Source organism: Bubalus kerabau, chromosome 13 (assembly GCF_029407905.1).
Source record: "Bubalus kerabau isolate K-KA32 ecotype Philippines breed swamp buffalo chromosome 13, PCC_UOA_SB_1v2, whole genome shotgun sequence".
Classification (NCBI taxonomy): Eukaryota; Metazoa; Chordata; class Mammalia; order Artiodactyla; family Bovidae; genus Bubalus; species Bubalus kerabau.
The window spans coordinates 39995967-40023904 of record NC_073636.1 but is presented as its reverse complement, the minus strand read 5'-3'; the positions used below and the strand labels follow the sequence as shown (position 1 = coordinate 40023904).

The 27938-nt window shown below is 45.1% G+C and overlaps 1 protein-coding gene across 1 annotated transcript in view; it reads right to left on the bottom strand.

Annotated features, from left to right (window-relative positions):
- CFAP61 (cilia and flagella associated protein 61) overlaps positions 1 to 27938 on the bottom strand; it is a 251944-nt gene that overhangs the window by 127220 nt on the left and 96786 nt on the right. Inside the window, exons 15-17 of the mRNA XM_055543290.1 lie at positions 20795 to 20872; positions 17947 to 18153; positions 14965 to 15099 (exon numbers count right to left, since the gene is read on the bottom strand). Coding sequence (XP_055399265.1) covers positions 14965 to 15099; positions 17947 to 18153; positions 20795 to 20872 — 420 coding nt within the window. The remainder of the gene's footprint in view (positions 1 to 14964; positions 15100 to 17946; positions 18154 to 20794; positions 20873 to 27938) is intronic.

Sequence of the window (27938 nt, the reverse complement as noted above, 5' to 3'; positions counted from 1 at the left end):
CTGTGCGGCTCCTGGGGAGAACCTGGACAGGGGAGGCGGGTGAAGAACAGAACTCAGAATCAAGCTGCAGCCACAAACTGTGCTGCTGGAATTGACGGGGTGTAGACATGCTTGGAATTTGTGCACTTCTCTAGGGATGGTGATTGTAGCATGTGTTTGTGTGTGTCAGAGAGAGAGAGAGGTGGGGGATGGCAGAGGGATCGGTTGGTTCATAAGCAGAATCCGAGAAAACGAGTTTGCAAGCGAACTATATGCTTCACCAATAAGAAGAGTTTCTAGACCATGGGTGCATGTAGAGATTAAAGTACTAATTCTTACAAGGAATTTAGAACAGTGCCTTTCATACATAAAGTGTGACAAATGTTAACTATAATCACATTTCTCCTGACTTTACTTGGTTGTTCTTACTTTTAGTATATTTTTTGTTTTGAAAAGAAATAGAACAAGACTAATTGAAAAGTCTCATTCAATTACACAGGGCTTTGTTAAGTTTTCTTTTGCAAAGACAATAATATCCAGAAAAAAAAATTTTCATCCCCTCTACCACTAGCACTAAACACAACTAATTTTGTTTGTATATATTTCCTGTTTTTGTCCTATGTATACACATTTCTTTAAAGTTGAAATAAACCCATAAATAACGCAGACACACACACACACACACACACACACACACGCACAAAGATGCATTTGATTACTCAGGGCCTGGAGATTCTTTTGGAATCTGGGCTTGGCAGGAGGTATTCCCCATCTGCTCTCCAGTGGGGGCAAGTCCCCAGAGGGAAGGCCAGCTGGGAGAGAGAAGCCAGGCCATCTCTCCTGGAGCTCCAGGGAACTGGGTCTCAGCATGGCTGCCCTGAGCACAGCCAAGAGCTCTGGGGCTCCAGGCAGCAAGCCGCAGAGCAGACAGCCCTCAGGGAGCAGGACATAGTGAGAGGGGAGACGGTGGGGGCACCCCCACCAGCAGTAAGGCACCTCCACCTTAGAGGACAAGGGCGTGGAGCAGCAAGGACAGGGGCAGGTTCAAGCCCAGCCACCCAAACTCCTTCCATCTCTGGCACTTGCTCCCACCTTTGGGGTGAGTCAGATCACCGGGGGTGTGTATTTGTCTGTGTGTCTGTCTGTAGCCTCCGACCTACCAACCCAGAGTGACCAGTGGGTGGGGAAGGAGGTTGTCTAGTACCAGGTTGTCAACAGTACATAATTCCGTGGGACATTCTCAGACCATCTCTGTGACCTGCTCACAAATTGTCACTTGTGAAAGATAATAATACCTGGCTCACTTTTTAAAATCAGCCATCATCTTGGGTTTCACGGAGGCACCACCCCAAGGTGATATCGAAGTGCTTTCGGCCAGCAGAGCTTCACTATAGTGACCAGAAAGTGTTGCCTGAGGCACCTTTCGGTTAAATACAAAAACTACCATAAAACCCTCGATTATAACAAGTGCCATGGTGATCGTTTCAATGCACTGAACTATACTTTAAAACAAAACAAAACAAACAGAACCTGGGACATGATTGAAAAGTGCCAGGCAGGACAAGGCGGTGGCGTGCAAGTCTCGGTTGCTGCCTTGGGTCCCCAGTGCCTGGATGGCGGGAGCCAGGAACGCACTGGCTGAGACATGTTTGGTATCTGCAAGAAGACCGCCATAAAAAACGTTTATGGCTCCTACACTTCTACCATACCTTATTTATTCTTTTATTTTCCTGTTTTTCAGGCATGCTTTCTGTTTTCTTCTTGCCTGTTAAGTTGGTTTCTATGGAGATCATGACATCAGGAATCCTGACTACGCTTAGTGGTCTTGGGGCAACATACGGAGTAAAGGTTTTTATTCTTCCTGAAAGAGGGTCAGCCCCAGACGACAGCAGCAGCCTGAGGTCTGAGGACTCCAAGCTGCTTCTCTGACGGGGTGGGGGGCGGGGGGAGGAGAGCACATGGTGGGGATGGCAGACCAGCCCCCCCCACCCCCCACTCCACCCCCAGGCCACCAGAGCCAGGCCTCCAGACACAGGCACTTCAGTTTCCAAGGCTCATTTAATCCTTTGCCTCCGTGCACACAAATGCCATTTCCCCCTCAGATTCAGTGAGTGTGTAAATAATGATGAATAAACTTGGAAGGCTTTATGAAAATCACTAAAACGTGGAAGACTTTTAATCCACCTGAGCTCAGTTTGAATGTAAAACCTCTCTAGGTCCTTAGTCTGTTTGGTTTTTTTTCCCCTAGCCTCTTACATCTTTAAGAGAGCATATCCTACTTTTTTATCAACCAGAATTGATTAACAAGATGTACCATCCCAAAGCTCTCACATAAGACTAAAAGTCAGACTTCTGATACTTTTGAGTACCTACATCTATTGACATAAAATGACTTCGGAACAAATGGTGTTGTGTTTTTATCATTACTCCGGGGGCCAGAGGGAGCGGCCAGCCCCGCGAGGCCTGCTGGGTCTGCAGGCCACGTGCACATCACTGTCATCGTCCTGGTCGGCACTGTTTTATATTAACAGATGCGATTCATTCCTGCCAAGTCCCCGTTGACTCCTGGCCCTCCCGACCCCTCAGGCAGCAGCCAGGGACACCAGCCGTTGGGCAGACATGCCCTTTCATTTCCAGGCAGAGAGCAGGTTGAGAGGCTTTTGAGTCTCACAAGAGCCTGACTTTTGAGTCCCCCCAAAATCAGAGTTGATGTTTCAAACAACAGATTTCAGAAGAACACGTGGTGATGGCAGAGTCTGCTGTCTCAGGGAAGGTAAGTTGGAGGGACAGAGGGAGAGAAACGCAGCCCAGCCTCTCCTCCCCCCGGGTAGGGCCATAAAGCCGAGGGACCAAGCAGGATTCACCCCCACAGGGTTCTGGAGAGCACAGGGGTAGGCAGGCCTGTGCCTCACAGGGTCGCCCAGCCCCCTGGGCTGAGAAGGTAGAGTGGTTGAGGGTGGCACCAGGGCAGGAAAGAGGATAAGGCTGTCCAGGAGCTTCCCAAAGCACAGGATGGCGAAGGGGAGGGACTGTCAGAGATAAAACATGAGAGAGGGCAGAGAGAGAGGGCTCGTGTTCCAGCGAACTTGAGGCCTGATCCGAAGAGATCTTGAGGCTGTGAAGAGGGCCCCCACCTTGAGCCCTGAGGGCTGCTTGGGAGCCTGGGTACCAAAAGAGGGATGGCTGAAGGAAGGCTGAATCTCTGAAAAATGAGCAGATGCCTGTGAGGATGGAACATTTCAGAATGGGCTCCATTTAAATGTTAAATGGCTAAATGTGCCTGGAGTTGGTGGAGGTTCCTTGTCCTCCTAGCAGGTGGAATGAAGCCTCCAAGCAGAGATTCAGCTGAGTTAGAGGCTAATGGGGAAATGGAAGGCTGATGGCTATTTGCAGACCTGATTATCTGCTTAAGAATCTACATCTCACTGTGGTACATATATATAACAGAATATTACTCAGCCATAAAAAGAATAAAATAATGCCATATGCAGCTATGTGGATGGACTCAAGAGACTGTCTTACTAAGCAAAGTAAGTCAGACAGAGAAAGACACATCAGTTCAGTTCAGTGGCTCAGTCGTGTCCAGCTCTTTGTGACCCCATGGAATGCAGCATGCCGGGCTTCCCTGTCCATCACCAACTCCTGGACCTTGCTCAAACTCATGTCCATCAAGTCAGTGATGCCATCCAACCATCTCATCCTCTGTTGCCCTCTTCTCCATCTGCCTTCAGTCTTTCCCAGCATCTGCATCTTTTCCAATGAGTTGGCTCTTCACATTAGGTGGTCAAAGTATTGGAGCTTCAGCTTCAGCATCAGTCCTTCCAATGAATATTCAGGACTGATTTCTTTTAGGATTGACTGGTTTGATCTCTTTGCTGTCCAAGGAACTCTCAAGAGTCTTCTCCAATATCACAGTTCAAAAGCATAAATTCTTTGGCACTTAGCTTTCTTTATAGTCCAACTCACGTCCATACATGACTACTGGAAAAACCATAGCTTTGACTAGATGGACCTTTGTCAGTAAAGTCAGAGACAGACAGATAACATATGACATCACCTATGTGTGGAATTGAAAATATGGTAAAAATGAACCTACCTATGAAACAGAAACAGACGCACATGCACGGAGAACAGCCGAGAGGGAAGGGTTGGGGAGGGATGAAGTAGGAGTTTGGGATTAGCAGCTAACAAACAATTATGTGGAGAATGGATAAACAACAAGGGCCTACTGTACAGCACACGGAACTGTACTCAATATCCTGTGATAAACCATAATGGAAAAGAAAAAAATTTTAAATCTACATCTTACAATAAAAGAGAGAGTCCCTCATGCTGGCAGTTTACACACTGCAAGGAGAAATCATCTTTTAAAGTGGGGAATTGCAAGCTTGCTTTCTCAGATCCTAAATCGGCTTGCTTTTTGTTCAAAGACATAGTAGCTTTACCTTTGACCTAGAGAATCATTGCTAGGAATTTTCGGAAATAAAATCACGATGAATGTACTCAGAAATAACAAGGATGGACGTGGTGGCCTTGTTTATAATGACAGACATTCGGAGAGGACATTAGGGACCTAGCTATACACAGCAGTGCCGGCTCCCGGGTCTGGCATCCCTGCGTCCCAGCACCTAACCTGGCAGCTGCTCGGCCTGGAGAAGTGGATGTCACAAAGGACATGTGAGGCAGGAAGACAAAGGCTGCTGCGTTCCACCGGAGCTGCGCTCGTGACAAGGTGAAAGCAGGTGGGCAAGCACTGGTTAAGTGACTTTTAAACCCCTCATTCACAACAAAGACACAAAAGCATTGGAAGAATGGAGAGAAGGGGATTTTTCTGGAAATTTCCTCAATGAGAACTGTTGATGTGCTCTGGGGCGCACGCCACTCCAGCCCCAGGAGGAGGGGCAGGGGTGCCTCATCCTTTAAGTTACAAGACAAGGGTCTGGGAGCCTCAGGCTCTTGAGTGAGTCCCCATGGCTAGTGGACATGGTGCAGTGGTGTGTGGTTCCCACCCAAGTATGCTGATGACATCAACAGGCCGGCCAGTGACTGGGCGACCGAGAGGGAAGGTGCTGGCCACGTGCGCTGACCAGACAGCCTGAGCTCTTATCAGAGGCCCTTGCCGTAGGACCATCCCCAGGGGCAACCCCGACTCGGGCTGCAGAGTTGGAGTGTGTGTCCCTGAATTATGGGATGCAGTCCCAAGCAGAGCGACAGGGATCTCTAAAGAATTGGACCCTTGAGAAGAGGTGTCAGGCACACAGGGCAGGAGTTACCTTCTGACACACGCCTATTGCCCTAACTGTTCCTCCCCACCTTGGTCCCCATTCCAGAAGGACTGGAAACATAGCTAAATAAGAATAAGATATGAATAGGCTTTTTTTCCCCCCAAAAGCTAAATACTAATAAACTAAATAGATGCTCAGTCACTGGAGGGCATGGTGACTTAGAAGGAGCGAGGAGGCTCCCAACCCTCCTTCACCAGTTACAGGTTTCAGTGGAGGGGTGGAGTGGGGGGATGCAGAGGAAGGAAGGAATAAACTCTAATCTTTGGATGAAAATGGAATTTGAGTTTTGATTATTACCTGAAATGACATTGGACATTTTATAGAATTAAGAGCATGTTTTGTGGATTTGGAATGACCCACTTGGTGCAGTTGGTAAAGAATCCGCCTGCCAGTGCAGGAGACACAAGAGATGTGGGTTCATTCTCTAGGTGGGGAAGATCCTCTGGAGGAGGAAATAGCGCCCCACTCCAGTATTCTTGCTGGAGAATTCCATGGACAGAGGAACCTGGCAGGCTACAGTCCATGGGGGTCACAAAGAGTCAGACATGACTGAGTATACGTACACACACAACTGTAACTACCTAAAATTGACGAGAAAAGCCCCGGGACTTGCTCACTGTCTGTCTGAGTGCAGGGAAAGCTGGCCTCGGCGATCATATTCCCAGGATGATGGGGGCAGAGATCGTTATTATTCACACAAGTCCCGCTGGCTCAGTGTTCAGGCATATAATCAAATGGCTCGTAACCTCAGTTCCCCCAGTGCAAGATGGAGAAAACACTACTCAAACTACTGTGAGAATGTTGTGGCTAAGGCACACAGGCACAGGACGCAGAGCCTGGCCCAGAGGACGGTGCGGCCACCCAAACGCCACTCGAGAATACCCAGGGACACGGAAAGGTGTTCACAACCTCAGAAGTGAAAGTGCATGTTTCAGAACACTGCGTGCAGATGACCCCATAGTTAATCGCATGTGGCTTTTTTCACAGAAAATAATCTAGAAGTAAAAACACCAAAACATTAAGTAAGTTAACCTATAGCTAGAAGATTGCAGGCTTCATCCATGTTCTCTTTCTATCGTCTCTCTTTTCCCCTAAAATTTCTACCATCACCATGCACTGCTTTTGTAACCGCATACATATATTTTACTCAAGGAGGAGGATGCAACTTCCCTGGGTGGGGGTGGGGCGCGGTGGCAGGCATCTGCAGCTCTAATTGTCCCCTTTGTCATTTTACATCCTCAGCTCCGTTAAAATCCACAAAGCAAAGCTTCCTACTGGTGGGCTTTCCTCCCCGAAGGCAGATTCTGAAGAAGCCACTTAGCTGTAGAGGCCAGCTCCCGCTTGGGAGCTCAGGTCCACCAGGGAGCCTTGCCTGGCAGCGGGTGTCCAGAGCGCTGCAGCCGGCAGCTAGTGTGTCCTGAGTACCTTCTGGACTTCTGCGGCCTTGCTCTGCAGGGAACAGGACACATTTTCCCCCTCCTGGATTGTGGGAAGAACCCCATCAGCATCTAGGAAAGCCTCAGAATTTTTTTCTGTTGGAAGCTGTTTTAAATGCGTGTTACCAAATGCATTTAAATAATGTTACCAACGGTGGGCTGAAGTGAAAAACCAGCAGCCCTCCACATCACTCCTTGGGGTCTGGATGGGCATTTCCTGTGCTCGGAAATGTCCTTGCAGCCCCTCCTGGGAGGTGATGGGCCAGAGAGGGTGAAGCAGGGAAGATACAGGCAGGAGAGATTTTATTTTAGAAAAATCTCTGCTTTCCAGAGAACTGAAGCTTAGATTGGCAGCATACCACCAAGCACATGTATGGCACTTTCCCAAAGCAGTGGGGACACTCCACTCCTGCAACTGAAGGAACAGTCAAGGTCACGGCCCATCCATGGCCTTGAGCTGGCCAGCAGCTCACCACTTATGAGTAGGGGTGCTGGGTCTGATCTAAGAATGAGAGAACAGGGACTTCCCTGATGGTCCAATGGCTAAGACTCAGCACGCCTAATGTGGGGACCTGTGTTTGATCCCTGGTTAGGGATCTAGATCCCACATGCTGAAACTAAGACTGAGTGCTAAATAAATAAAAATAAATATTTTTTTAAAAATCTAAAAAAAAAAAAAAGAAGAATGAGAGTGCAAAATGGTGCCATTACTTGGGAAAACAGTTTGGAAGTTCCTCAAAATGTTAGTGGCAACCCACTCCAGTACTCTTGCCTGGCAAATCCCATGAATGGAGGAGCCTGGTAGGCTGCAGTCCATGGGGTCGCTAGGTGTCGGACACTACTAAGCGACTTCACTTTCACTTTTCACTTTCATGCATTGGAGAAGGAAATAGCAACCCACTCCAGTGTTCTTGCCTGGAGAATCCCAGGGACGGGGGAGCCTGGTCCGCTGCCGTCTACGGGGTCACACAGAGTCGGACACGACTGAAGTGACTTAGCAGCAGCAGCAGCAGCAGCAAAATGTTAAACCTAGGGTTACCACGTGACCAAGCAATTCTAATCCTAGGTGCAACACCCAAGAGAAATGAAACACACATCCACATAGAAACCTGTGTGCAAATGTTCATAGTGTCATTACTCATAGTAGCCAAACAGTGGCGATGACTCAAATGTCCATCAGTTGGTGAATGGACAGACAAAATGGAGTATGTCCACGTAACAGAATATTACTCGGCTATAAAAATGATTTGAATATTGATACATACTGCAAAATGGTTGAACCTTGAGAAGATGCTCAATGAAAAAAAGACAGACACAAATGCCACATATTGTGTAATTCTATTAAATGAAGTGCCCAGAAAAGGCAGATTCGTAGAAACAGAAAGTAAAATAGTAGTTGCCGAGGGCTGCGGGGTGCGGGGTATAGGGAGTGACTACTAATGGGTTACTTTTTGCGGGGGGAGGTGACAAAAATATTCTAAAATTAGATGGTGATGGTTGCCCAACTCTGTTAATATACCAAGAACTAATAGCTTGCTGTTTAAATGGGCGAATTGTATGGCAGGTGATTCATATCTCGATGAAGCTGTTAGAAAGACGGGAGAGGGGGAAAGAGGAGATGAAGGGAGAGAGAGGTCGCCTCTCTTACAATATCTATCCTAGAAAATGATAAGATATACTCCCTGACAATACTGAGAGATGGAGAAGTAACTTTACTTTTCACTGTTTCTCATCACACCGTGAAGCCTCCTTCTGCCTCTACTGCAACCCAGTTTCTACAGGCGGGCCCATCAGTGCTCATCCTGTCCAAGCCTCACCTCCCGAGGGAACCTCCAGTCGCTCATCCTGGGCGTTACCTGAGCACTTTCTAATGAAGCCAAACACAGAAAGGAAGTGAATCTTGAAAAATGGATACTGTGACCCATGTACAGGATTATTTTTTTTTCACCTTTCCTGTGGCTGCCACTATAATTTTGAAAGGTTTATAAAAACAAATTGGACACAACAGAGAGAGATGTGCAGACAGCCGGGATCAGCTGCTGTCCAAAAACTGACCCCAGGGCTCTAACCTGGACCCCTGCATCTGCTCCCAGCCCAGCCAGGGTCTGGCTGGCACAGGATCAAACACGAGGCTGGATGGCTCAGCCAAGAGGAAAATCCAGCTGTTCTGGGGAAAGCCAATTATCTGTGAGTCACCTTTTGATTACAAGACTAGTGCCAAAGATCTGGGAGACTCCAAAAGGTTTCTTATCAAGCCATCTTCCTTTTCTGTGGTTTGGTTTGCCTACAATAAACCATGATATCAGTACTTTAATGTTTAGGTAAGAGAGAATATATAATGGTCTGAGTTTTTGGTGTCTAACTGCCTGGGCATGAAGCCCTGTCAATGAATTAGCCTTTGGACAAGTCACTAGCTCTCTGTTCTGCAGGCCTGTTTTTCTTTAAATACCTTGAGAATGACAGTAGCAATAACTATTCACAAGTGCTGCTCATATGAGGATTCAATGAGATAATTCATGGGAAGTCTCAGAAACAGCATGCTAGTAATGGCAGTAGGAGCTGTAGTTTATTACTCTGTAACCTTTCTAACATGGAGGAATTTGATAACAAGGAGAATAAACCACTGATTTATGTCATTTTGATAGATACATATATACTATGCACAATACTAAAGTAGATAGTGTTTAGAGAATTGGAAAGAAATGACCATAGAACTTGTATTTTTTTGTTCAGGAGGGGAAAAAAAAGAGCCCATGAAGGCATTTATGTAAATTATTCTAAGAATGTCAGAGAAAAGGGTTTGCCATAAATAAAAGGAAATGCATTTCCCACAGGTTGGGTAACTGTAGGAAATGGCTGGGAAGTGGCTTGAAAAAGCAAACTGGATTCACAGCGATAATTTAAAGTGGGTTAATTTCATTTCAGGAGAATATCACAATGGTACCATTAATAATGATCAGTGCATGTATGATGCTGAAAAATATGGGTTTGCATTTTTAGAAACAAGGAGATACGCAAGGGTCAATTTAAACACACACACACAGGCACACAAGAACAACCAAGGGAAGCCTAATGCAGGCAGTGAAAGTTTCCAAGTTTAAGGAAGGGTTGGGGAAACAATTAAGCTGGGAAAATCTAGCAGGTGCTGGGAGAATAATGCAATTTCCTAGGGCAGCAGATGCGCAAAGGAAACAGTATCCAGCAGCAGTCCATCAGATGGTAATTACAGCTGAACTGGGGAAGAGCAGCCAGATGAAAGGGGCGATTCAAAGGGTAACCGAATGCCAGAGCGGACATCTTCCTGAGAGCTCACACACCAGGAAAGGCGGGCCAGCACTTAGCTCTGAGAAGGGGGGTTAAACAAACCGTCGTTCTTACTTTGTAGAAGGACAAAGGGAAAACGGGGGCCTCAAAGAATTCATTAGTCCAGATTTAAACAGATCGTCACGAATAAACAACCACACACACACACACACACACATGCACACAAACGAGCATTGATTAGTCTAAACGTCTGATTCCTGAGATGGTTCTGTTATATGAAAGATGATGGATTGATCTGGTCCAAAAAGTTTTGGGGAAGAAAAAAAAAGGAGAGATGGATTGACACTCTCATTCATTTAGAATACTCTAAATCAACACAGAGAACCAAAGTGAATGACAGGGAGCATCTCCTGGTACCGAAGCAAAGGGAGGAGCTTTTTAAGTTCAAAGCAGATTTTCTGGTGTTTATTATCACAAGTAAGAGTCATTTAAAACCCCGGTCTTTGAAAGGAAAGCATGCCTCGAACACATCTGCCCCTCCCAAGGGATTCCACAGAACAGGTCCAACCCCAGCAGGACTGTTCTTCTCTTGCTCCCCGGGGCTGGTGCACCCTCCCCCATCCCTGGTTTAACTAACCCCAAGAAGATCCCCTGGAGGAGGGCATGGCAACCCACTCCAGTATTTTTGCCTGGAGAATCCCCATGGACAGAGGAGCCTGGCGGGCTCCAGTTCATGGGGTTGCAAAGAGTTGGACACGACTGACTGAGCACAAACACGAAGCAGTCCCATGAAGCGTCCCAATACTGACACTGGACTGTAAGCTCCCTGAGGGCAGGTACCCTGTCACGGTCATCTCTGAATCCCTAAGGGGCAGGCCGGAAGGAAAGCAAGTCAGCTTGCACAGAGAACCACCCCAGAGTAAGTCAAATTGCTCCATAGTTTGTAATTAATATAGTCATCCATTCAACCAAATTTTGAGTATTTCCCTGATCATGGTTCTCATGCAAGTGGGCCACACTGATTCATTTCATTAACAATTTCCATCAGAACAATTCTCAGAACGCAAATGCACAGGCCGAGACAGCCAATTCAAGATGAGAAGCGAGTCTTCTCGGTCCGCGCCATGTGGATTACGGTCAGGAAAAAGCCTTCCCTTATCCACGAATCTACTGGTTGACTGGCAACATGATGAATCTTCCGGGCCCAGCCCTGTGATGTGTGATGCAAATCATTCACACGTTTTCCAGGTCCCTTCCTGTGACCTGACATGGGTGGGCTGTCAATTGATACGAACTACAGGGCGGGTCTGGTGGCAGGGACACGATTTATCTAGACCAGGCAGCAGCAACCTGGCCTCGGGGTGGGAGGGGGCGTGTTTCTCTGCCACGCAATGATGAATTTCAATCACTGCTGGCTTGTGCCAGCGTCAAATTGGCAACCCACTGAGATGAAACACTTTCTATCCCATTACTCATGCCTGGGGTGATCTGTTCCCTTGAAGACTGGCTTCCCAGGTGAAAGCTAGGGAACGGATGGTCAGTCTGAGATGGCTTAAATGGGATAAAATGTATGAGAGGCCAGTGCTCAGAGAGAGAAACCTCTGCGAGGAAGCTGAGTCCCAAATGAAGCTCCAGGTGCACAGAGGAGTGTAAACCTTAAAGGGACAGAAAGGAATTCATTTAGTAAAACAATCTGTCAACTTCAGCAGCTGCAATACTATTTGCTCTGCTAAGAAATCAGTGTGCTTAGGACCCTGTAAGACATTCCTTCTAGGGGCTTCCTTCTGGCAGTTCAATGGTAAAGAATCTGCCTGCCAGTGCAGGAGACATGGGTTCGATCCCTGGTCCGGGAAGATCCCACATGCCGCGAAGCAACTAGCTCCGTGAGCCACAACTACTGAGCCTGTGCTCTAGAGCCTATGCTCTGCAGCAAGAGAAGTCACCACAAAGAGAAGCCCATGTGCAGCAACAAAGACCCAGCACAGCCAAAAATAAACAAATAAAATCATCTTATAAAAGAAATTCCTCCCGAAAAACTTCCATCTGGCTCACCTTGTCTCAGATAAACAGCCTAAAACATTAAACCCACCTACAGTCTTTTTTAAATTTAATTTAACATAATAGCATTTTAATGTTTGAGCATCCAAGCTCATTCCATGTGGATGATGCTCTCAATAATCCTTTGGTCATACTTCAAGATTTCTACATTTTGACTAAATCTAGGTCTTTACTAAAGCCTTCTTGAGAATGAGTACAGCAGCAAGCAGCAGTAAAGTACTTCTTTAAAAAAATCAGAATTCACTATATACCTATGGCTGATTCATCTTGATGTTTGGCAGAAACCACAATATTGTAAAGCCATTATCTTTCAATTAAAGATAAATAATTTTTTTTAAAAAAAGGAAAAAAAAATCAGAATTCATTAACACAATAAACCACACAGCACAAAGCAGCAGATACCGAGCACCAGCCACACTATGGCTGACTTTCTGGAGTAGGGATTCAACAATCCATCCTGTGCTATTTCTTGGGGGGTGGTGCACAGCACACACAGAGATAACCACAGAAAAGCTTATTAAATGTGAGCAAGGATTTCAACTCATAGAAAACTGGAAAGTTATGATAGGGTTGTTGTTAATGAAACAGAATGTGTTCTTTGGCTTTTTTTCCCCACCTGGAGTCCAGCTCACCTCAAAGTCATCCAGTTCTGGAGATTCCCAGGGGTGGGAGACGCTGGAGGTTCAGGAGCGCTGCCCTCGACACCGAGTCAGCAGCCCTGAACTGTTCCCCATCCCTCCAGCCATACACTCGTGCCCCCCAGGGACCAGCTGAAGGCAGTGGGGCCATGGGCTGCCACTGACGTCCGGGGGCTACTCCTGGCCCGGCCATGTGGTCTACCCAAATTCGAGTGCATCTCAGCAGTGGGTGCATATGTGCAGCACCTCTCACACAGAAGCATCTCTGTACCTTGCGCCTGTGGATCCTTCTCCTGGGATCACGTGACGTCAGACAAGCTGTGATTCAGTGATGGGTAGAGATGGAGCCACTCTCCCTGACCCCAACACACTCTCTTGGATCTCATTATGAAAGACCTTTCCCCCAGTCTCCCCACCCTACAGGCCACCTGGTGGCCGAGCCGGTGGTCCTGCCGATGGGCTTAGGCCCTTTCGTCTCTAGCATGTGATGCTGGGGCCCTGATACCTAAAGACACACCTGTGGTCCTGAATGAAGTGCTATGTACCTGCTGCAAAATGATAAAGGAGGAAGGGGAATTGGGTGAGGATGCAGTAAATGCAAAACTGGCCAAGAGTTGAAACTTGTTGCAGCTGAGGGCAGAGGATCCGGGACTTTCAGTGAAGCTCATAGAGTGGGCTGAGACAGGGGCCCCTCTGCCTTCAGAAGCTTTCAGAGCGAGGTTGCCTGTGTGCTCAGTCATGTCCGACTCTTTCTGACCCCATGGACTGTAGCCCGCCAGGCTCCTCTGTCCATGGAATTTCCCAGTTAAGAATACTGGAGTGAATGGCCATTTCCTCCTCCAGGGGGTCTTCCTGACCCAGGGAGTGATCCCACGTCTCCAGCATTGGCAGATGGATTCTTTACCACTGTGCCACCTGGGAAGCCCTTTAGAGCAAGAGGACAGAGTAATTCAGGGTCTGTGTAACAAAATAATAAGATTTGAATCTGGCCTCTGTCTTTAACCTCGTACTTTCAGGAAATCATGCTTCATAAAACTACCAGCCTATGAGGGATTGTACACTAAAAAAAAGAAGACCAGGTCTCTTGGTTTAGTCCGGAGAATCTCTTCTCTGTCACAGGATTCGCTCTGCTCCTTGTGGATGCTTCGTGTTTTCCGTGATGAAGACTGGGAGAGGGCAAAAGGATTGCTATTTGTTTTCAGTCTCTGCTCAAAGACAAATTTAGAACTTATCAGAAAATGAATAAAAATTTTCTGTTTAATTTTACAATTTAGAGATAAATGTAGGACTTACAGCAACCTGGGTCACAGTCGGCAGTTGCCTCTAAGATGGGCTTGGTGGAGTGGCCCCCTCACCCCCAGCAAGTAAAGCAGGAGCTGGGGACAGTGTGTGATGCACTCTGGGCAGCACCAGGCTTCTCTCCAGTTGGTTTGAGCACCACATGCAGCTCTGATGAGCAGCTCCTTGGCTAAAGGTTTGGAGAATTTCAGCTTTGCACTTTTTTTTCTCTCCCATGGAGGACAAACATCAGCCCACTGAGGGATGTCCTTCTCATTTACGCAGAAGTGGGGTGGAGAAGCCCTGGGACGGCGGAGCCTGGTGGGCTGCCGTCTATGGGGTCGCACAGAGTCGGACACGACTGAAGGGACGCAGCAGCAGCAGCAGCAGCAGTGCACAAACAGAACAGGCTCACATGTGAGTCAGCCTAAGTCACAGCCAAGTTCCTGAACATGGGCCCTGTGCGTGTGGCTGTTTACACGTACATTTCCACTGAAAGCGAAATCTAGGCTCTGTTTGGTTCCTTCTCTTGTTCTGCTAGTAAGGGCGGCCCGGGGCTGTCATTTTAACGTTTCCCACCCCCCCCCCCCATCTCCCACACAGCGGCCCCCCAGGGCAGCGCTGACTCCCCGCGAAAGAGTGAACAAAACCCAAAGGGTGAACAAAACCCAGCTCGGACTCAGCCCCGACGTCCTAATGCAGCCAGATACCGGGTCTCAAATCGTGCAACGAAAGCATGAGGGAAGGGGCGTTTGCTTTGCAGCAAGGCGGCTATGCCCACAACGATGCTGGGAGGCCGACGCCAGCCCCACTGGTCCTGAGATGCAGGGGGCGCGTCACAAGGACCCCTCGGCGCCCTGCTCCGGGCTCTTCGCGGACGCACCACCCGAGGGCAGGGGCCGCGGGCAGCCCGGGCTCCGGGATGAAGGAGCCGCCACCGGCCCCCGTTCCGCGCGCAGAGCCGCCCCATCTGCCACGCCCCGCCGCGCTGGCACCGCGCCCCGCCTGCTGCCGCCGGCTACCCACCGCGTCCTTGGAGACCTCCTTTGATGGAGCGTTGATGCCAAGCTTTTCCAGGGGATAGACAATCTGTCGTCGGGGCCGCACGGGAACCAAGTAGTGGAGGGCGGATGTCAGCGAGTGGGCCTTGGGGCTCTGGACCTGGGAGACAGCAACCTCTATTTTAGAGGGGAGGGCGTGGGAGCCCAAGCGCACAGATGCCAGACTCGACAACCAGAGGGCGGGTGGGGGGAAGAGGGGGAGACCGGCAAATAAACAAACATACTCTTAGAGCAGAGGAATGAATTGTAGATAATGCCTGACACTAATGAAGATAATTATGGGAGTAATTGCATTACTATCTCTGTGGGAATGACAGATAAACAAGTGGTTTGGTTTATGGGATTTTTCAGCGCAAGTATTTTCCCCAGGAGGATATTCTTCTCCACAGTGATCATGAATCAGCTTGATTTGACCCCATTAATAAGCTGTGTTATCTGCATCCTGGTAACCTTTGTGTCTTTGGCACAAGCTGCTTTAAGAAGGCATGTAGATATGTCATCTGAGGGGCAACAGGGCAGGAATGCGAACACCCTCATGTTTGTGAAAGTCACTGCTACTTCAACTGGACCTTTCTGGATCAAATGAGTGCTTTAAAAATCAAAGGATGAAACTGGAGAGAGAGGTGAGGGCGAGGTAGGGGCTGGATTAGATAATTTTGATTTATATTTGTCCTAAATTGTGAGCTGGATTTACGCTTACTGAAATGGGCTACAGTAAATCATGCTTTAGGTGGATGCTTTAGATATTAATGTTACCCAACTTAAGAGCTTCTAAAAGGGATTTTTAAATCCTTCACCATTGAACTTCACTGCCTGATATTACACACTGAAAAGAAGAACCTGGGGTCTCCAGCCAAAGCTCTGTTTTTAAGCCTGGACAAGCTTTCCATGCATGTTCTGGCAGGAAGTTGTGGAGAAAACTGTCTTCGCTGTGTCAGTCAAGAGTTCACTTATACTGCTGTCAACTGGGGATTTATAGCAGAATTTGGAGAGTCTCATTTGCACTATTTGGAATTGCTTCATGCACTTGTTTAAATGGATGTGTATAAATCAACCAGAAGTGTAGACAGAGAGGAAATCTGTTTCCAAGTGTGTTTCTATGTTATACACACAATAGTGCATGCTGCTGCTGCTGCTAAGTCACTTCAGTCGTGTCCGACTCTGTGCGATCCCATAGACGGCAGCCCACCAGGCTCCCCCATCCCTGGGATTCTCCAGGCAAGAACACTGCAGTGGGTTGCCATTTCCTTCTCCAGAGCATGAAAGTGAAAAGTGAAAGTGAAGTCGCTCAGTCGTGTCCGACTCTTAGCGACTCCATGGACTGTGGCCCACCAGGCTCCTCCATCCACGGGATTTTCAAGGCAAGAGTACTGGAGTGGGTACATGGTGCTAATTCTACACCATGAGGGGAATATGTGAACATCCATTGAGTTCAGTTCAAGGTACCGTTTTTTTTTTAGCATGGACGCAAAAAGACTCTACCAACCTGGCACATGCAGGCACCACTATGAATAAAAACTGAGAATTTAATGTCACATCCTGAAGGTCACCAAGCTGACACTTGGCCAAATGGGAAGTGTAAAGCAATTGCTCAGGGCCATGCCTCTCAGGCAAAGCTGTTACACTTCCCATTTCGTGAGTTCAAATCTGGGGCATTCATGTTACTGTTGTGCTGTGTTTTCATCAGAAAAAAAAATCATCTTTCGAGTGTATTCTCCATTCGCTACCAATCTTTCCCATGTTTTTCCTTCTTTCTCCCCCATTTCTTCTGTTCTTCCAAAGGCATTTGTCAAATAAGATATGTTGGTAAAATTACTGTTATGTGCATGTACCCATATACCTTAGATTGTTTTCAGTTGAATAATTCAGAGCATTAAAAAAAATCTGTTAGCTCACTGTGATAACTAAGAGGAAAAGTGACAGTGTCAGACCCCAGGCAGAGCCACAAACGGATTATGGGGCAATTTCAACCTAGTCTGGGGGTTCACCTCGCAACAGCCCTCAAGTCTGCCTTGACATTCTCAGTGGCAGAGGGACCATCTCGCAGGAAAGAATGGCTTGGGAGTCCAGCTCTGAGAAGCCCTTGCCTGTGAGCAAGCAGGACAGTGAGTGTGTGTGAGCACAGGTTGGACTCGTCTAGGCATTGGAGGTCAAGCTCTGAACAGGAAAAAAGCTCCAGCTTCACGGCACAAGACAGAATGTGAGCTAGTGAGAAGTGCAATGGTGGAGACTGAAGCAGGAAGAACAGAAGCAAGAGCTTCTGTGTGTACACATAACAAGTGCTGTTGCAGACACAGAGGTGCTTCACCACATAAAGGCTGCCTCAGTATCACTTATCTCCACTTTTTATCCATCACTTTTATGGGATGTTATAGTGCTAATTTGGAATGTCATCATAGCACACTAGAATTCAGGATTGAACTGATTTATCCTGAGTTCACTACTGGAATGTTCTTTGCCTGAAGAACATGGTGGGCCGTCTCGGCATTCACTAATGTATGTGACAGATAATTTGATTCTCACGTCCCTTAGGACACTTTTCCATAGCTTGCAGTCTTTGGTTGATATGGAAAAGCAAATAAATTGTTCTACTAATTGTGTGGGTTGTGATGGTTTCAGAAATTCAAAGTCTTCTGGGTTTTCCCTAGAGTGTGTGAAAAGGACCAAACTCAGTATGGCCATTTGAAATTCAGAGTCAAAATCCATATATAGTCAAATATATATATCACATATATGTATCATATATGTATATATGTGTATCATATATGTATTGTATATGTCTATGTGTATACACATGTGTGTGTATGATGCATATATCATATATATACACACACACACACATATAGTCAAAATCCATGGAATGAGGAAGAAATAAAATATTGGCCGCAACACGAATGACACCGTGGATGCTGGTCTGCAGGAGAGGTGGCCAAGGACACGCTCTTACCTTGCCCTCCTTGACTTGTGGGTAAACAGGGTAGTAGAGACAAGATTTGTATCCTAAACGGAGAATCTCCTTGAGGAAAAACTTGGTGTAGTGCCGGAAAATGGGATTCAGGACAAAGTGATACAGGTGTCCGTGCTCTTCGCGCTGGTGGTGATTGAAGTAGATGAAATCTTCAATGTTGTAGTGAGATCGGATATACTCTATATCCTACAAAAAAAAAGAGAGAGAGGTGAGAAAGGACACCTAAGAGGGTTTTAAACAAATGGTATGCATCTTCTGAGAAACATCATTTAAAAATAACTTTCAGGGCATGCCTTTCCCTTCTCTTCCTAAGGAGCCAGGGTAGAGACTGAACCACGCCTGGTGCGGACTAGGAAGAGATCTACCCCAGCATCTGCTCTAAATGGCATTCATCCTCGGGGAGAGAAGTTGAACACACACACCCAGAGATACCCACACGAGGATGTTTACCACAGTGAGGTTTCGAGTTGTGAAAACGGGGACTCAGTCCTGCGCTGGATGCTGCCCGGACGCCCTTCATCAGTGACTAACAGCTTACAACGGCCACCTCAGCAGAGAACTGCTCTGATGATGGTCATGCTTAGGTCAGTCTTCAAGAAGTTTCCCTGGAAGGACCTGGAGCCTGAGCTAATGATTCTCTCCTGCATTATCATGTTCCAGCATGTGGCCAGAGGAGTGGCTATTTAGCTGATCCCCTCTGGATGGACATCTGACTTGTTTCTAGGGCTTTGCTATGAGGAAACACACTGCCCTGTGCACCAGATCCAGGGCTTCTCTGAGTGAAATGCCCAATGAAAGGAAAGAGACTTTAGGTACAATAATGAGAGATGAGTTATTTTCTCCTATTACTTACTAATCTCATTTTCATGGTTAATTTTTGAAAAGCTAAAAGCTTGTTTCCCAAAAGTCACTTGCTTTGATGGCTTACTTCTGGAGGGTGGCTCAGAGCTTTGGAATTTGTTTCTCACAGCTGTGCTAACAACCCAGAGAGCCTTGTGTCCCAGCTTGTAGGCAGCCTCCCAGTGGCCAGAGCAATGTCATGGAGAAGCGGATAAACACACTGTCAAGGAGACCATGCCAGCCATTCTCATTGGTCATTTAATCTCTCATTCATGACATGGACAGACTTTTGAGGAAAACTGAGAAATGCAAACGATCAGATAGAGAAACATACCACTCACTCCAAGGGAAACAGAGGTTATCTAGCAAACAGAAGATAATTAAAAAAAAAATTCTACAAAATGTCCTCAGAGATACCAAAAAGGATCTCACATAAAACATAACAAACAAGCTGCTACAAAAAATAAAGGAACAATAAGAGAACAAGGAAGGGACTTGGAAGTTAAATACATGAACTCTGAAATTAAAATTCCAGTAGAAGGTCTGAATAGACATGGATGAACAGTGCATTAGGAATCTGGAAGACAAAAATCAAGGAAATCTCCTAGAATGAAGAGTAAGAAGTACAATGGATTAAAAAGTACAGGAAGAAAGATATGAGACAGCAAAGGGTCAATTCCATTTAAAAAGGAATTTAAGACAAGGAGAACACAGAAAATGAAAAAGAAATAATTAATGAAATCATGGAAGAAAGAGGTTCACAAGCTCAAAAGAGGCATAAGATACTTTATAAGAATTTCAGGAATAAAAAGGAAAAGGGAATTCTCAAGAGAGAAAGCAAACAAACATACACTTATTTACATCAGATTGTGTTTTATCTGTGACATTGGCTACTGGAAGATGATTAGATTAAAAACAACACTCTGATGAGGAATCATTTGCATAGGAATTCTATACACAGATGAATTCAGGTGTATGGACAGATGAAAACTTGTATGTGTGTGGACTCAGAGACCCGACCCTCTTCCACCCTCTCTCCAAAAATTCTTAAAGATATATTGAATCAAAAGAATCTAAGAACAAGGATAGTTTGAATACATTGAAGAAATAAAGTCACATGAGCTTATCAATAAATGCCAAAACACATTTAATAAAATTCAATACACATGAACAATAAAAGCTTTTAGTGAACTAGAAATAGGAGAGAAATTCCTTGATATCTTCCAGAAGCTATGTTCCCAGCTGCGAGGTCTCAATATTACATTTATCAGTTCTGCCTAAATTGTTGTGTAAAATCTACATAGGCACAAATAAATTCATAGTAAGTGTTACAAGGTTTATCCAGAAAGGAAAACACTCAAGCAAAACCAAGAAATTTTAGGCAAAGAAAACAAATAAGAGAAGACTTCCGTACCAGATACCAAAACACATGATAATGCAATAGCTATCAACAAATAAATCTATGGAATGGAATAGAGAGTAAAAATAGACACAGACACATGGAAATTTAATAACGCAAAGGCAGCATTTTAAATCAGCAGGGAAAGAATGGACTGCTCAGTAATAAATACTTTGGAATAATTGGCTGTGCATTGGGACAAAATAAAATTAGCTGTCCACTTAACAACAAACACACACGATGCATGTTATTAAGTGCAAGAAAGGATGTTGGAAGGGATAAATGCATAACTCTCAATAGAGTAATTCTTTGGGGAGAGAGCTGGGACTTTTTTTGGTGTTGGGAGGTTATTTGAATTTTTAGAATGTGAATGTTTTCATGTATTCTTTGTAACATTTTAAACACTTTGAACTGAAAAAAAAAAGTGTCTGCCAAGTAGGATGCAAGCAGATCTATAGCCTTCGGGAAAAGGAGACATTCGTATTAAATAAGAGTTTAAATTAATTAAACTTAGAAAGAGACATCGTGCGTTGATTCAGGAGAGGAAAAGGCGCAGTCAAGGGAAGTCATATCCACTTCCCAGCTTACCATTTCATTTCTGATCACTGCAATGCCGACTACCTGTTCTGCAACTTCAGCTACAAATACCTGAAGTGGTGTTCCATCCTGGAAAGAGAAGAAGATGCCTTAGGACCTTTCAAAATATTGCTATTAATGTTTCTGTAAGCTGTCCTTAAAGGGTTTCAACCGTGATCATAGAACAACAATGATGAAGCCACCATCCTGTCACCTTCTGGGCCAGGTAATAAGTTCAGTGCCCTCCTTGACTGCATTTAACCCTCACTCCAACCCTATGAGGTAAATATTACCATTATGTCTCTACTTTATTTATGAGAAAACAAAGCTTGAGAGTCCACCTTGACAAGATCTCCAACTACTGCGGAATGGATCTATTGATTCCAACCACGTGCTTTTGACTGGGAGTCTGTATTCCTGCCAAGATAATCTCATGGACAGAGGAGCTTGGCAGGCTACAGTCCCTGGGGTCGCAGAAAGTCAGACATGACTTAGCGACTGAACAACAACTGTTTTCTTTAGCACATCAGTGGTTCTCACTGTCAGCCCAGGAGCCCTGTGTCCTGAGGATGCCAAAGAGCTTTGGTACATGTCTGCTACTACTTTCTGTATTAGAAATTAAAATTGAGAAAATTTTGGATTCTTCTATGAATTTTTGTTGAATTTACTCATTAAAGCAAATTTTTTAATTTGACAAAAATATTTAGAGAAATATTTAGATGACACCACCTTTATGGCAGAAAGCGAAGAAGAACTAAAGAGCCTCTTGATGAAAGTGAAAGAGGAGAGTGAAAAATCTGGCTTAAAACTCAACTAAGATCATGGCATCTGGTCCCATCACTTCACGGCAAATAGATGGGGAAACAGTGGAAACAGTGAGAGACTTTATTTTTTTAGGCTCCAAAATCACTACAGATGGTAACTGCAGCCATGAAATTAAAAGACACTTGCTCCTTGGAAGAAAAGCTATGACTGACCTAGACATCATATTAAAAAGCAGAGACATTACTTTGCTGACAAAGGTCCATCTAGTAAAAGCTATGGTTTTTCCAGTAGTCATGTATGGATGTGAGAATTGGACTATAAAGAAAGCTGAGCACTGAAGAATTGATGCTTTTGAATGGTGGTGTTGGAGAAGACTCTTGAGAGTCCCTTGGACTACAAGGAGATCCAACCAGTCCATCCTAAAGCAAATCAGTCCTGAATATTCATTGGAAGGACTGATGCTGAAGCTGAAACTCCAATACTTTGGCCACCTGATGTGAAGAACTGACTAATTGGAAAACACCCTGATGCTGGGGAAGATTGAAGGCAGGAGGAGAAGGGGATGGCAGAGGATGAGGTGGTTGGATGGCATCACCAACTTGATGGACATGAGTTTGAGTAAGCTCTGGCATTGGTGATGGACAGGGAAGCCTGGTGTGCTGCAGTCCATGGGGTTGCAAAGAGTCGGACGTGACGGAGTGAGTGAACTGAACTGACGGATTTAGAGAAAAGAGTAGCATTGTTTCAGATTTTTGCAGATCTCGAATGTGTGGCTTAATGGAAGACAGCTAGATTCTCACATCTGCTTCTGTATTCAATCTGTTGTAATATATTAGTTTGGTTGAAATGAATGAAAAAAAAATCTGTCTTCATAAGGACAGTAGTTGGAAAAAGGAGATGTATTTAAATAATTTTTTCAGATAATTATGGATATTCTTCTTTGATGCTCCACCAAAAAGTAACGTGTCGTACATATTGTATTAAAGAGTTGTTGCAATGTGGATCTGAAATCTATCAGTGAATGACCTACTACATTGAAATTCACTGGTCTCTTCTTCACTTTGAATCTTTTACCTCTGCATGATTTTGTAATACCATGGCCTGTCTATCTGGAAAATATTGGTTCACCAAGCTTATGCAGATTTTCCAAATGTTGACCTATTTTTAATCGCAAAATATCAAAACACTGCATTTGGTAATATCACCACCAGCTTCATCAGAAAACCTGTTTTTAAGTTTTTGGGGAGCTGTCAAGCTTATGATGGCAGATACTGATTTTCTAAAAGTCTAAGTTTTTCTTTAAAGCTTGGTCTTCATCATAGAGGATACATGCTGTCAGTTATCTTCGTGGAGTGACCCTCTCACCTCGTTCACTTTGAAGAAAAAGTCTGCGGGCTCCCCAGGCCTAAATAACCATATTTTGTCTGCCAGCTGCTCTGTGACAGCAGCGCTGCAATTCAAACAACCGCAGAAGCGTTTTCCTTCAAACCACCCCCACATTTCAGTCTGTAGCCCAAGAGCGGTATGGCCGTATCTCGTTTTGCTACACAGAATATGGAAAATACATACACTCAAGGACTGAGGCTTAGTAAGTGAATAATGTTTACAGCTTCAAGGGAAACTGGCTCGCCTCCTTTTTTTTTTTTTTTTTTTTTGAATTTTAATTAAAATGTCTATGGAGATAGCTGCAGATGCACCAGCAGTTGTAAAAAACAATACAGAGAGATTCCTTGTACATCTCGCCCAGTATCCTATAATGGCCACCTTCTGCAGAACACTAGTATGATATGACAAGCAGGGAAAGCACACTGATGTGATTGTGTGTGTGTGTGTGTGTGTATTCAGGTCTGTGCAGTTTTAGCCCCTGTGTGGGCTCATGTGCCCACCATTGCATTCAAGATACTAGACAGTCCACCACAAGGATCTCTTGGCTTGCCTATTGTACCACACCTGTCTTCCCTCTGCTCCGCTTCCATCCTTAACCCTGGGAACAAGTGATCTGTTCTCCAGCTCTAAAGTGTTATCATTTACGAAATGTCATACAAGCAAAATCATACAGTATATAACCTCTAGGGATTGGCTTATTTTTCCATTTAGCATAATTCTCTGAATATCGTCCAGTGGTAAAGAATCCGCCTGCCAATGCAGGAGACGCAAGAGACGTGGGTTACATCCCTGGGTCAGGAGGATTCCCTGGAATAGGAAATGGCACCCTACTCCAATATTCTTGCCTGGAAAACTCCATGGGCAGAGGAGCCTGGTGGGTGACAGTCCATGGGGCCGCAAAGAGTTGCATATGACTGCTAGTGGAGGTAATAGAATTCCAGTTGAGCTATTCCAAATCCTGAAAGATGATGCTGTGAAAGTGCTGCACTCAATATGCCAGCAAATTTGGAAAACTCAGCAGTGGCCACAGGACTGGAAAAGGTCAGTTTTCATTCCAATCCCAAAGAAAGGCAATGCCAAAGAATGCTCAAACTACCACACAATTGCACTCATCTCACACGCTAGTAAAGTAATGCTCAAAATTCTCTAAGCCAGGCTTCAGCAATATGTGAACCGTGAAATTCCTGATGTTCAAGCTGGTTTTAGAAAAGGCAGAGGAACCAGAGATCAAATTGCCAACATCTGCTGGATCATGGAAAAAGCAAGAGAGTTCCATAAAAACATCTATTTCTGCTTTATTGACTATGCCAAAGCCTTTGATTGTGTGGATCACAGTAAACTGTGGAAAATTCTGAAAGAGATGGGAATACCAGACCACATGATCTGCCTCTTGAGAAATTTGTATGCAGGTCAGGAAGCAACAGTTAGAACTGGACATGGAACAACAGACTGGTTCCAAATAGGAAAAGGAGTACATCAAGGCTGTATATTGTCACCCTGCTTATTTAACTTCTATGCAGAGTACATCATGAGAAATGCTGGGCTGGATGAAGCACAAGCTGGACTCGAGACTGCCGGGAGAAATATCAATCACCTCAGATATGCAGATGACTCCACTGTTATGGCAGAAAGTGAAGAGGAACTAAAAAGCCTCTTGATGAAGGTGAAAGTGGAGAGTGAAAAAGTTGGCTTAAAGCTCAACATTCAGAAAACGAAGATCATGGCATCTGGTCCCATCACTTCATGGCAAATAGATGGGGAAACAATGGAAACAGTGTCAGACTTTATTTTTCTGGGCTCCAAAATCACTGTAGATGGTGACTGCAGCCATGAAATTAAAAGACGCTTACTCCTTGGAAGGAACGTTATGACCAACCTAGATAGCATATTCAAAAGCAGAGACGTTACTTTGCCAACAAAGGTTCGTCTAGTCAAGGCTATGGTTTTTCCTGTGGTCATGTATGGATGTGAGAGTTGGACTGTGAAGAAGGCTGAGCGCCGAAGGATTGATGCTTTTGAACTGTGGTGTTGGAGAAGACTCTTGAGAGTCCCTTGGACTGCAAGGAGATCCAACCAGTCCGTTCTAAAGGGGATCAGCCCTGGGATTTCTTTGGAAGGAATGATGCTAAAGCTGAAAGTCCAGTATTTTGGCCACCTCATGTGAAGAGTTGACTCATTGGAAAAGACTCTGATGCTGGGAGGGATTGGGGGCAGGAGGAGAAGGGGACGACAGAGGATGAGATGGCTGGATGGCATCACTGACTCGATGGACGTGAGTCTGAGTGAACTCCGGGAGTTGGTGATGGACAGGGAGGCCTGGCGTGCTGCGATTCATGGGGTCGCAAAGAGTCGGACACGACTGAGCGACTGATCTGATCTGAGCAACCGATAACACACACACACACACACACACACACACACACACACAGGACATTCACCCAAGTTGATGCATGATATCAACAGTGCATCCCTCAACAGTACAGGGGTCCTTAAAAAACTAAAAATAGAACAACCATATGATCCAGCAATTCCACTTCTGAGCATATACCTGGAAAAGATGAAAACCCTAATTTGAAGAGAGACATGCACCCCAGTGTTCATTGCAACATTACTGACAATAGCCATGACATGGAAGCAACATAAATATCCATCAACAGAGGAATGGAGAAATAAGATGTGACACTTATATACAATGGAATGTTACTCATCTGTAAAGAATGAAATTTGCCATTTGCAGCAACATGGATGGACCCAGAGATGATCTTATTAACTGAAGTAAATCAGACAGAAAAAAAAAATAAATCTCATATAATATCACTTATTTGTGGAACCTAACAAAAAATGATACAAATGAGCTTATTTACGAAACAGAAACAGACTCACAGACCTCACAGACATGGAAAACAATCACAGTTACCAAAGGAGAAAGGGGTGATGGGAGAGATAAATTGGGAGTTTGAAATTAACTGATATACTGACTGGCTGGCTCAGTCACTCAGTCATGTCCAATTCTTTGCAATCCTAAGGAATGTAGCCCACCAGGCTCCACTGTCCGTGGGATTTTTTTCAGGCAGGCATACTGGAGTGGGTTGCCATTTCCTCCTCCAGGGGATCTTTGTGACCTAGTGAATGAACCCACATCTCCTTCAGCTCCTGCATTGCAGGAGAATTCTTTACCACTGAGCTACTGGGGAAGCCCAACTGATATACATTACTATACATAAAACACATAAACAACAAGGACTTACTGTATAGATATACATATATTTATCTGAATCACTCTGTGGTACACCTGAAACTAATACAACATTATAACTCAATTATACTTAAAGAAACAAAAAAACAGTACATCGTTTGCTACTGTTGAGCACTATTCAATGGCATGGAGGTAACACAGCTTATCCACCTGTTGAAGGACATCTGGTCTGACTGCAGCTGCTATGAACACTTGTATTCAAATCTTCCTTTTTCTGGGATAAATGGTCAGGAGTGCAATCACGAGGTCACATGACTATTGTATTTGTTTTTTTAAGGGCTAGCTAAAATGTTCTCCAGAGTGGGGATAGTATTTCACATCCCACCAGCAACAGAGGAGTGACCCAGTTTCCCAGCATCCTTGCCAGCACCGAGGGGCGTCCCTCTTTTTAGTTTTGGCCATTCTGCTGGTGAGCAGTGACCTCCCGTCACGGGCTTTCTGTTCCTGTCGCTCCTGTGAGAGCAGAGCTGCAAATTCGGTGACCACTGGCAAGTTTGCCGTCCCACCCCCGATCCACACCGACGTCCCTGAGGTTTTTCTCACCATTGCTTTTGCATCATCAGTGCGAATATCAATTCAGCAGAAAAGGAAAATAATTTCTTACTCTTAGGAGGATAGTTTTAACCTCACAGACTCCCTGAATGTCTTGGGGACCCCTAGAGTTCCTTAGAACCTGCTTTAAGAACTGGGCCACTACATCATACTGTGTCAGACAGCCACGAGGGGAGGAACAAAAAAAATATATAAACCAAGACCAAAAGAGACCAAGACAAACCAAAACAGAAAAACATGTGCTGAAGGGAAGTTTTCTTTTAATTCAATGCCTTTATATTTATTAAAACTCTCGCCATGTTTGTGTTTGTTGCCTCCCTCTTGATGAGTTTTAGATTGACTGAAAGGGTTGTTCAAAAGAGCCCATAACTGGGAACTCGCCAGATGACCTGAGAGGTGGAATGAATAAACTGGGGTATGTTCAAGCAATGAAGTACTTTGTATACCACACTGTGGCTGAACCTCACAGTCGTGGCTGAGCAAAAGATGCTTGGTGTCAGAAGACATAGTGTCTGATCCCTTTAAATAAAGCTCAAAAGCCAGGTATTTATGATCTTAGAAGTGAAGGTAGTACTAACCCGGCGGGAGGGAGGAGTCACTAAATGAGAACTTGAAAGGGACTTCCAGTGGGCTGGGATTAGTCTGTTTCCTGCTTATTCCATGGCGTGTTCAAATTGTGAAATCCATCAAACTTTTTTTATTGGTTATGCTTCAGTGAAATTTTTTTAAATAAAATTCATCAAAACAGTAATGAAGCATTTTCCTAACCACACGCATTCTTCCACATCTGGAGGAAGGTAACTGGCGTGGTCCTTAAGAAGGAACAGTCTTATGGACTCTGTGGAGAGGGAGAGGGTGGGAAGATTTGGGAGAATGGCATTGAAACATGTATAATATCATGTATGAAACGAGTTGCCAGTCCAGGTTCGATGCACGATACTGGATGCTTCGGGCTGGTGCACTGGGACGACCCAGAGGGATGGTATGGGGAGGGAGGAGGGAGGAGGGTCCAGGATGGTGAACACATGTATACCTGTGGCGGATTCATTTCAATATTTGGCAAAACAAATAGAATTTTGTAAAGTTTAAAAATAAAATAAAATTAAAAAAAAAAAAAGAAGGCAGCAATGACGTAAGGACCACTGCTAGCTTGTCCTTTGTTATGCCAAATGTATAATATACTTACTGTATTAGAAA